This window comes from Oryza brachyantha, chromosome 8 (genome assembly GCF_000231095.2).
Source record: "Oryza brachyantha chromosome 8, ObraRS2, whole genome shotgun sequence".
Taxonomy (NCBI): domain Eukaryota; kingdom Viridiplantae; phylum Streptophyta; class Magnoliopsida; order Poales; family Poaceae; genus Oryza; species Oryza brachyantha.
Genome location: NC_023170.2, coordinates 9,077,245 through 9,088,614, shown reverse-complemented (window position 1 = coordinate 9,088,614; position 11,370 = coordinate 9,077,245). Strand labels below are relative to the sequence as shown.

Below are 11,370 nucleotides of genomic sequence, written 5' to 3'. Positions count from 1 at the left end.
AAAATGATTATGCTATCGACAGAAAATAACTGAGCTTGCCCTTTGTGTTTAGAGGACACATTCACAGGTAGACAAGTGTAAGTGTGTTCATATTACGTACAATAAAATTGCTCCATAATAGCGCGCTACATTCCGACTGAACACATGTATGTGTGTTTATATATAAATAATTGAAACCGGTATTCACCTCATCTTTTAGAGTTGATTTAGAGTTTTTCCATCGAAGTTTATTTTATCATCTTTTGTTTTTATATCGCTATGAACATGTGTACGAAAATTCTGTTTCTAAATTATTTTTCATTCGTAAACATATAGTCTGGCTTTTTTTATAACATTAAAGATGACCCGTTGTATATATATATATACGTTTGACGTGCATCCTAATAAGCTAAATACACACGTAAGCACATGTTAATTGGGTGTGTGTTGGTAATTGAAACCTCTGTGGCTAGTGATGAAATTTACAACCATGCCATTATATTTATAAACCAGGACGTGTGTTTCGGAAAGGGGCTAATGGCACTTGACTAATGCTTGTGTGTACATGCAGAACAGCAAAAATTAATCACGGTGGACTAATGCAGTATACATCTATAGAGTTCATCATTTCAAAACGCAAAAAAAAAAAAGTATGAAGGAGCCATACACCGTCGTCTTTTCGTTTCTCCATGAGCTTCCATGTAAAAATTGAAATTTTTAACCTTAAATTTAAAATTAATTTGGGATTTTTTTATCAAGGTTTATTTCTAGCATTAACTTTTAGATAGCTAAGATTAAGAGTATATATATATATATATATATATATATATATATATATATATATATTAAACCTTAGAAAGCTTAATTTGATGAGGTTTTCTTCACATGTACTACAGCGATCACACCGCACCAGCATGTTCCAAGAAACCTTCCTTGACAATTAAATCTCACTTAAAAAAACAACAACAATAATTTCTTTCCTCACCAAACGCAAAAAATGAAAAATGTGAACGTGCCCCCATCTAGAAAATATAAAAGTGAAATGAAATGCGAGCTCCTATGTCCCACGATGATGTCCATCGCCAATCCTCTCCTTCACTTGCATCATAAGCCTCCATCACAATCCAGCTTTCAACTTTTTCTAACCTCCTACCTTTCATTATTTAGTCAAATCTCTTTTTGCACATTTGCACTTTGTGCTTGCCCCCACATGCCAATTTGCACACTGGTCCTTCTTGCCTATCAATTTGCCACAACACTGTTAAACAACACATATAAGTTATATATATATATTAAAAAATAAAAGTGCATTTTAATAGTATCTTTTTCTCTTATAGAGAACACATGAATTGATAAATTGGGTTTAATTAATAATAATTATTTGATAATATCTATTGGATGAGAGTGGATTCATGTGTCAAAGCTGTCAATGGTTGCTTGCCCGCCTATCAGTCTTGCTAAAATTTGATTTTTGAAACTTAATTTTAATTAGTACATTTTTTTGTTATTATCTATATTTTAACCTTGACATAGACATATAACAATAGATATCAAGTGAGGCAAGGTTATCCATTTGACTTATCAGAGGGAGGGAGCTAGATCCTGAGCATGTTTTCCAAATTATTAAATAGTATTTTTTTAATAAATTATATAAAAATTCTTAAAGACAAATGAATATAATTTTTTAGGCTAATATTTCTTATTAATCATATGCTAATGATCTATATCATTTTGTGTTTAGCTTATAACATTAAGCCAAACTCTGTATCCGGGGGCACTAAAGATATCTAAATTCAGAGTTCTTGGAGGGGGAGCATGTCAAAATGAAATTGACCATGTATTCGTACTTAATACGATCACATCTTTAGAGAAACTTTATTTTTTTTCTTAAAAAACAAAAGGAGAAGTTGGGATATTCAAGACAAGCAGACATGGTCACAGGAAGAAGCTACTCGCCATAAAAGCCAAATCCCAAGCTCCCTCCTCTCGAAAGCCGCAGGAGAAGCTGCCATTTGCAAGCAGCAAGAAGCTCATCAAGAGATTTATAGATATAGACAATCATCCACTAGTGAAGAAGCATAAAAATTCTCAGGAGAGGGAGAGGGAGGAGGGCTCAGCATTTCATCATCTTTGCTGCTTGGAATGGTGGAGCTCTGACCCGAGCCATTGGACCAAAATAGGGTCAGAAGAGGGGAGAGAGAGAGAGGAGGAGGAGGAGGAGGAGGAGCTGCAGAAGAAGACCGGGGCCTGCCATTTTTAGCCGCTGCTCGTGCTCCCAATCTGAGGCTGCCGGTGCTTGCTTGCTTCCGCCTCTCGGGTTCTTGCAGCTCCCTGGGACCCCAATCCACAGAGGCAGCCAGCAACCGGCCGAATCCGGTCGTCTTCTTGATTCTTGGTGCAAGGGAAGGGATTCAGCTCTCCCGCGCGGGTTCTTGCAATCGAAGGTGAGTTGGGTGGTCTCCCCCCAATCGAATTAGTTCTTGCACCTGATTGATTTGACTTGCTTGTTTGATGTGATGCCAAGTGCAATGGATTTGTTCTTCTTGCAATGGTACCAGGGGGTCGAGGATTAGTGAGTAATTTTTCAGTGGTTACAATATCCTTTGCAGCAATCATCCATCATAAATTTTCTCCAAGAAAGTTTAGAAAGATTGGAGCCAGATAACTTTGAAGAAGCTAGCAAAGCAGGAGAGATTTGGGGATAGATCGATTTTTGTGAGCATATTTATTGGAAAGTAGATTTGTGGATAGGAATATGTTTGGTACCCAAGTGAGGGATTTGGAGGATGATTTCAACCCTAGGAGGAGGAGGACATTGTGGAACACGCCAGCTGCATCCATGCCCACCACAACCACCCACACCATCAGGTACAGCACGCCTAGGAAGGGCCATGCCAGTGCTCACCAGCTTTCGGTCAAATTTGAGGATCTGTATGGGTTCATGGTGGAGGGCAACGTGGACGATGTCAATGTGCTCAATGACGTGAGGGAGAGGATGAGGGAGCAAGGGAGGGTGTGGTGGGCGCTCGAGGCGAGCAAGGGCGCAAACTGGTACCTCCAGCCCAGGATCTCCTCCAATGGTGGTGGTGAGGGGGTAATCAGTGTCACGTCGCTCAAGCTCTCGGTGCTCACCAATACGATTACGCTGCGGAGGCTGATCAGAAAAGGGGTGCCACCGGTGCTGAGGCCGAAGGTGTGGTTGTCAGTGTCGGGGGCTGCCAAGAAGCGCTCGACAGTGCCTGAGACGTACTATGATGAGTTGATCCGGGCCACAGAGGGGAAAACCACGCCAGCCACGCTGCAAATCGACCATGTGAGTATTGTGGAGCTGTTACGGATTTATCTTGTACAAGTCAGTGTAGGGTGAAAGATTATATGGTCATTTTGGAATTGCAAGTTTAATTTAATGAATAATCCTGTTAATATTCTTGATTTACAATTGATAAAGAACTGTGTGACATAGGCAAGAAATAAAGTGTCTAGTTGTCTCATTCTAGATAAGCATATGTGCATGCTAATGATAAAATCAGTAATGACTAACAAGCATCATTTCACATTCTTTAGTTGACTTCATCCAAATTAATACTCCCATCATCTGCATTAGTATAAAGTTCATCTTAGTGAAAACAAATGTTTGATTCTAGTTATCATTTTACTAGAAAGTGGAATTTAGAGAATAATATTACTAGAAATGGGGATTTTACAGGATCTTCCTCGCACATTTCCATGTCATCCTTGGTTGAACAGTGAGGAAGGTCAGGCATCTCTTCGGCGTGTGCTTGTTGGGTACTCCTTCCGTGACTCAGAAGTTGGATATTGCCAGGTTCGTATAAAGCAATGTTTTTCAAATGTGACTGTTTTACAGAGGATCTGCATTGCTAACACCATGCAATGCAGGGTTTAAATTATGTAGCTGCACTGTTGTTGCTTGTTATGAAGACAGAGGAAGATGCATTCTGGATGCTTGCTGTACTACTCGAAAATGTACTTGTCAATGATTGCTATACTGATAATCTTTCTGGATGCCATGTTGAGCAGAGAGTTTTCAAAGACCTCCTAACTAAAAAATGCCCCAGGTACTTCGTTCGTTCTGTTATGTTTATGCTATGAATTTTCATTGTCAGCAATAACAATCAGTAAAATTATAAGATGATTGTGAACTATTGGATTGCCCAAATGATACAGGATCGCTGCTCATCTTGAAGCAATGGGTTTTGATGTTTCTCTTGTTGCCACAGAATGGTTCTTGTGCCTCTTCTCCAAGACCTTGCCTTCAGAGGTCAGTTAGCAACTTAGCATAAATGTTTAAAGGGGCGTCCATTCATGATTTTCTTAAACTTATATTAAAATCATTGTCATATTATCATCACTGTTGTGAGCAGACAACCCTACGGGTATGGGATGTTTTATTCAATGAAGGAGCAAAAGTGTTGTTCCATGTTGCTCTGGCAATTTTCAAGGTGTGTATCATGAAATCTATCGATGCATGCATTTTGAGGGTATTTGATTTCCTTGCCTCTATGGCAAGAGGGTGCTTGCTGTTTCTTTCGCTTACTCTGTTTTTTTTATATCTGCAGATGAGAGAAGATGATCTACTACGTATTCAACATATTGGTGATGTAATTGATATTTTGCAGACAACTGCTCATCATCTATACGACCCCGATGAACTCCTCACGGTAAATTTTCTTCCATTTTCTGGGTCCATCATACCCGTATATTCTTTTTGTTCCTGTACTGATAATTGATGGGGTTGTCAGTATCATTATATTGTGTAGTCAATGAGATATTTCAGTACAATGAGAATAAAAACATAAAAAGATATGCATATATGCGTTTGAAGAGCTCTGCCAAACATCGATTTCTGATTGATCTTTCCTATCCTTCTTTCTCTAGTTCGCTTTCGATAAGATTGGTTCCATGACGACAAACACGATCACAAAGGAAAGGAAGAAGCAGGAGACAGTTGTCATGGCTGAGCTTGACCAAAGAATCAGACGGTTAAGTTCACTCAAGATGGACGGATAATGTATTAAAAAAAAAGGAAAGGCTATGGAGTGTAGTGGCCTTGTAGGTTCTTTTTTTTTTTTCTGGAATACACGTAAGGTTTGGAAACAGTGATACGGTACTTTGCACCAGTTCAGACTGCGGCTCAATGATGAGCAAAATCGTGGAAGAACTGAGAATGTGAGGGGAGATGCAAAAAAAAAAAAAAAACTGCAATGTGGGTTTTCCTATGACGATCATATTGTGTGTTGTTGTGTGCATCATATCTTCATATTTGCAAGACACATGCCCCAAGATGCCATATGAGCAGATTCTGCTAATATGGTGGGAACTTGTATAGGTTCTGGTGTTTGTTGAAATTCTTTTGGCAATGGACACAAAAAGGATATACTTTTGAGGAGTTTTCATGGCACGTTTGCTTTACTTCTGAAGTAATGAAGACATTAAATCAAATGTGGGTTGGTATCAACTAGATATATGTTTTCCTTATCTTTTTGTTATTCAATCCCTTCATCATCATAAGGCTGTTTCATTTTCCTGTAAAATGGCAAAGACTCGCCTAGTTACCATCATCTTTTCGCTTTTACTTATGCTTACAAGCCAACATTTAAATTATCAACCTTAAATTTAGAGTTAGATTTTGTTTTTTCATTATAGTTATTTTTCAGCCATTGCTTTCAGACCATTAAGAACATGTATATAAAACTTTTACTCAAAAATTATTTTTTATTTGTAAATATGTTATTTGGTTTTTCAGAGAAAACCAATTAAAAATATGAAAATGTACGAATTACCCTCCTGAACTATCGCGGTCGGTCGAATTACCCCCCTAAACTCAAAAACCAGACATCCTTTACCCTGAACTTTCAATACCGGAAAAATTACCCCCTCGATCCAATTCAAAACAGTTTTGTCATATGTAGCGTACATGTGGTAGCCCAGTCGGTATTTTTTATTTTTTTAATGGTGGGGCCCACATGTCATAGCCCCCCTCTCTCCCTCTCCCTACCCCTCTCTCTGGCGAACAAGCAAGGCCGCAAGGATGCCGGTGGACGGGCGCGGGTGTGCGGATGGTGGGTGAAGGATGCCGACGGCGACGAAGCCAATGACTCGCCGGTGGCGGCGGCAAAGCGGAGGACGATAGTGGCGGGCGGCACCATCGATCTCAGCGCGCGAGGATGAGGACGAGGGCGGGCGGGGGCGAGAATGGCGGACTGCGGCGGGCGAGAGAGAGGACGGCGGACGACGGCCCCTCCGCTTCACTACCTCGTCGTCGTGGCACGGTCGTCCACGCGCTGCCCGCCCATCCGCTTGCCACTCGCCTGGCTTCCTTCGCTTCGTCGCTGCTGCCATCCTGGTGCTCCACCTCGTCGTCGCGGCGCGGCCATCGCCCACCGCCCGCACGCCCGCGCCCGCCCAGGCGACGCCGAGCCGCCGAGTCGTCATCGCGGCGCGCCCGTCGCTCGACGGCCGCGCGCCCGTGCCTGCCCGCGTGACGTCGTGATGCCGAGTCGTCGTCGCGGCGTGGCCGTCCGCTCACTGCCCGCACGCCCACGCCCACCCACGCGGCGCCGAGCCGCCGAGTCATCGTCGCGGCGCGGCCGTGTCACACCCGGAGTTTTATCCCAAGCCTAAATTCGTAAAGGAAATTCGTAAATAATAATTGGCTTAATTAACTCAGGAAAAATCCCTCTAAAGAAAATTAATTTAATTAAATCGTGGTTCCAAATCGATTAACAGGATTTAAACTTAAATTACAGAGTATAAAATTTTGCCAAAAAAATAATCTAAAATTCGGCAAAAGTGGGGCTTTCCTTTTTCCCCTCCTTTTTCTTTCTTTTTTCTTTCCTTCCCAAATTGGGCCGAAGTCCAATTTTCCTCCTCTCTCTTTTTCTTTTTCCTCTCCTTCCCGGGCCGGCCCAGCCGAGCCGGCCCATCTCCCCGCTCGGCCGGCCCAGCCGACCGGCCGCTGTCACGCCTGGAGTTTCATCCCAAGCCTAAAATTGTAAAAGAAATTCGTAAATAACAATTGGCTTAATTAACTCAGGAAGAATCCCTATAAAAGGAATTAATTTAACTAAATCAGGGTTCCAAATCAACTAACTGGATTTAAATTCAAATTGCAGAAGTATAAAATTTGGCCAAACAAATTAATTTTAAAACTCGACAAAAGTGGGGTTTTCCTTTTTCGCTCATTTTTCCTTTCTTTTTCCCTTCCTTCTCAAATTGGGCCGAAGTCCAATTTTCCTCCCTCTTTCTTTTTCCTTTTCTTTTTCTTTTTTCTTTTCCTTCCCGGGCCGGCCCAGCCGAGCCAGCCCGCAGCCTCCTCCTCGGCCGGCCCAGCCGAGTCGGCCTCCCTCCGCCCGCCAGCGCGCGCCCCGCCTGGGCCGCCGCTCGGCCCATCTCCCGCGTCGCCCGCTCGCCCGCGCCGCGAGTCCGCGCCGCCTCCCTCCTCTCTCGCGCCACTGACAGGTGGGGCCCACCTGTCAGCGACTGCTCCGCCAGCCCGCGCCGCGCCCGCGCCGGCCGAGTCTGAGTCCGCCGCCGCGCCGCAACCGCCGCTGCCGCAACGGCCGCCGCCGGGACCGCGTCGTCGCCGACTCGGTCTCCAACCTCCGCCCGCCCTAGCCGGTGCCGCCACCCTATAAATCCCCGCCGCCGCCGCGCCGTCGCCCACTTTCCGCCGACGCTCGTGTCGCCGCCGCGCTGCTGCCTCTCGCCGCCGCCGCGCAACTTCGCCGTCGGACGCCTTCGCCGCTATCCAGCCGCGTCATCGCCTCCGCGCCGCTGTCGCCAACCAGTCGCCACCCTCGTCGTCGCCGGAGAGCATCCCCTGCATCGCGCATTCCTCCGTCGCGTCGACGCCATCGGCCGATCTCGTCACCGCGCGTCGCCAGCCGCCGCGCGTCTGCGTCATCACCTCCGCCTCGCCCTCGCCGACACGCCGCCTTATCTGTCGCCGCCGGTGAGCATTTTCCCCTCTCCCTCTCCCGTTCCCTCCATCATCGCCGCCGAGCTCTCCCCGCGCCGTCGTCGTCGGACTCCGCTGGTCGCCGGCAGCCCCTGCCTGACCGTCGCCCAGCTCCGCCGTCGTCACGCTGTCCTCGCGCCACCCGCGCCTTCCCGCATGGCCGCTCCCCACGCCCGCCCGCCGTCGCCGTGCCGCCGTGCCGTCGTCGCCGTGCGCCGCGCTCGGTCACGCGCCACGCGCTGTCACCGGACGCCGGTCGTCGTCGTCGCCGTCGCACCTCCGCCCTTCGTCACCATCGTCGCACGGTCGCCAAGCCCCGCTGCCGGCGCCCGTCACCGTCTTTCCCTCCCGCCGCTCGTCGCCGCTCCGAGCCGCGCCACCCCGTCGCTGTCTCCGCCTCCTCCGCGCCGACTCGTCGTCGCCGTTCTCGTCACCACCTTCGCCATCGCCACCTTCTCATTCGCCGCCACCCCTCCGCTCACTGTGACCCCTGCCTCGCCGTGCGCCGCCGCCCGTCGCCTCGCACCAGTGCTCGCCGACGCCGTCGTCGCCCTTCGGTCGCCGGTCGATGTCGCCGACGTCGACGCCCTCGCGCCGCCGGTCATTGCCGTCGCCACCTCCCCCTTCTCCTCGGCCCTCGCCGTCTCCGCCGCTCCCGCCGCCGCTAGCTCCCGCCGCCGGCCGCGCTCTCCGCTCCCCTCCTCTCTGTTCCAGCCTCGCTGACGAGCGGGCCCCACCCGTCAGTCGCTACCGCGCCCTCCCTTCCTCTCTCTCCTCCAAGGGCCCGCGTGTTAGCCGCCCACTTCCCCTCTCTCCCACTGACAGGTGGTCCCCACCTGTCAGCCGTCAGCTTCCTCTCTCCTCGCTGACGTCAGCAGCCCCATTAATTGCGCAATAATTGATTTAGGACTTTTCTGTTTAGCTAAAAAACACAGTTAAACTTCTAAAATTCATAAGTAATTCATCTAGTCTCCGTTTAGGTCCATTCAAGTTTCATTAAATCCAGAAAAATGCCAAGAATCCATTAAAAATAGTTTCTTTCTCTGTTTCAGTAGTTTTATAGCCTGTTTTGTTTGTTTTGCCTTGTTTGTCGTAGGTTTTGACCCCGTCGCAGCGCCGTTCGTTCTCGGAGTCGTCGCCGAAGTTCCTCGTGGGTCTAAGCAAGGCAAGTGGCACCCTTCTTTGATCATATTGAACCTATGATTATAAAATCCCCCGCTTTTACATTCAAACATGCATTGTTTTATGCAAATCTATTTATTGTATTTATCTATTGGGTATTTACCAATATATCCGTTGATTCCCATTTATTATTGTCATCCCAGGGTTAATTTGACTAGAATTAGGGTTAGTCAATGCTTAGCCATGCTTAGTTCAACTAGCTCGCCAATTATTATTTAATTATTGTTGCACTTTGGTACACCTTCAATGGTTGTTATCATTATTCATTTCCCGAGGTGGATTAATACAACTAAAATATTGCTTATGGTGGGCTGTGGGTGCATGGTTTTGAGAGTCGTGCCCATGGCAGCTAAGGACCGGTTCTCAGGAAACCCTGAAGGTCTTACACGTACTAACCACAAGCCAGAATGGGCAACGGTGAGACTCGTAATCTAGCTTGTCCCTATTCGACGTACCCAGGCAAGGGTAGGCGTGATGGAGTATGGACGGGCAATCGTGGTGTAACGAAAGCTTCTCCTGCTTCCGGATCTACCAAGGCACAAGAGGGGACTACCCGACTTGGTGTAAAAGAGGGGGTGAAACCTGAAGTGTGGTGCGATTGTCTAGGGAGGGTTAGGCGAAAGGTCTTATCATGGTTTCCGTACTGAGGTATCGTGGTGATACGTTGGGGCATGGTAACATGCTTGGCAGCCATGTCCTGTGGGTAAAGTTGTACACCTCTGCAGAGTAAAACTATTCGAATAGCCGTGCCCGCGGTTATTGGGCGAACCGACAGACTCACTAGGATTAGTTGAACCCCTTTAATAATTTTATTAATCTTGGAACTGGTTTGACCCTGCGCAATGTGGTGTAACGTTGGCAGTGGTTTGGGTCTGTCGCAACGTGGTTTAACGTTGGACAGAGGGTTGACCCTGTCGCTACGTGGTGTAACGTTCGACAGCGGTCTGGGCCTGTTGCAACGTGGTGTAACGTTGGACAGTGGATGATTATTTTAAATGTTACTTTACTTTTATTTCCGTCTATTTTTATTTACTGTTTTGCTAAATTACTGCAGCTTTGTGCAATTTAACCTTAGCCTATCCTTGATACCCTATTGCATTCATTATTCTCCCTCTCTTGGGTGTTACTTGTTGAGTACGGTGGTTTGTACTCAGCCTTGCTTAATTTTCCCCCACCAGAGCAAGTGCCAGAGCCTGTGTCGGAAGAAGGTTGTTCCGAAGGTTGAAGTGAAGTTCAGTCCGCTGTCGAGAATGCCTGTGGTGTGGAGCCGTCATCGCCAGCTAAAGCTGAAGATTAGATGGTCTAGTCTTGTTTTCCTCTTTCCGCTGCATTTCGATAGATAATTGTTTTTATTTGTTTTTAAGTCGTGGAACTGTGTATTAATTTGTCATAGTGTGTACTCGGGCTGATGCCTGGACCGAGATTTAATACATGCTATTGTTCAGAAATTTGGTGTAAATTTCTGGGCGTGACAGCCGCCCCCTCTCCAGCGCGCACGCATCCTCCCTCCTGGGCCGCCGCTCGACCCACCTCGCCCGCGCCCGCGCCGCGCAAGTCTGCCGCCACCTCCCTCGCACCACTGATAGGCAGGGCCCGCCTGTTAGCGACCGGTCCGGGCGTTGGCCGAGTCCACCTCTGCCTCCGCCCCGCCCTCGCCGCGTCGCCGCAACGGCCACCACAACCGCCGGCGCCGACTCCGCCTCGTTGCCGACTCGGTCTCCAACTACCTCGCCGCCCTAACCGCGCTACCCTCCCCTAAAAAGCCCCCTCGTCCGCGCGCCGCCGCCGCCTTTTCTCCACTCGACCGAACCACCGCCGCGCTTCGTAGCTCGCCGCCGCCGAGCAATCTCCGCCGCCACCGCCGATCGACCGCGCCACCGGCCGTCCTCACCTGTCTCGGGTCCTCGCCGACATGCTGTCGCCTTCCGTCGCTGCCGATGAGCCCTCCCCTCCTCTCTCCCTCTCTTTTTCTGTCGCCGCCGGGTCTTCTCGCACCCGCGCCGTCGCCGGGTGCCGTAAGCTACCGGCGCTCGCCGCCGCATCTCCGCCCGGCGTCGTCCTCGTCGCGCGGTCGCCAAGCCGCCACTGCCGGCGCCCGCCGTCGTCTCTCCCTCCCGCGCGCTGTTGCCGTCGGCCTCGGCAACATGCGCCGCCGCCCGTCGCCTTGCGCCAGCCGTTGCCATCGTCGTCGATCGTCGGTCGCCGGTCGTCGTGCGCCGTGCGCCGTCGCT

At 48.5% G+C, this 11,370-nt stretch overlaps 1 protein-coding gene across 3 annotated transcripts; it reads left to right on the top strand.

Annotated features, from left to right (window-relative positions):
- Nucleotides 1-1,905: 1,905 nt before the first annotated feature.
- Nucleotides 1,906-5,225, top strand: LOC102703144 (growth hormone-regulated TBC protein 1). Of its 3 annotated transcripts, none has more exons than XM_040526976.1 (8): nucleotides 1,906-2,423; nucleotides 2,589-3,292; nucleotides 3,686-3,802; nucleotides 3,877-4,055; nucleotides 4,165-4,258; nucleotides 4,362-4,439; nucleotides 4,557-4,658; nucleotides 4,876-5,225. In XM_040526976.1, the coding sequence occupies exons 2-8, from the start codon at nucleotides 2,735-2,737 to the stop codon at nucleotides 5,005-5,007; spliced, it is 1,260 nt and encodes a 419-aa protein (XP_040382910.1). In that variant the 5' UTR covers nucleotides 1,906-2,423; nucleotides 2,589-2,734; the 3' UTR covers nucleotides 5,008-5,225. The 3 variants fall into 3 exon arrangements, with proteins under 3 accessions (XP_040382910.1, XP_006659316.1, XP_040382909.1); XM_006659253.3 differs by having other exon boundaries at nucleotides 2,538-3,292; XM_040526975.1 differs by lacking the exon at nucleotides 1,906-2,423 and having other exon boundaries at nucleotides 2,445-3,292.
- Nucleotides 5,226-11,370: the final 6,145 nt, after the last annotated feature.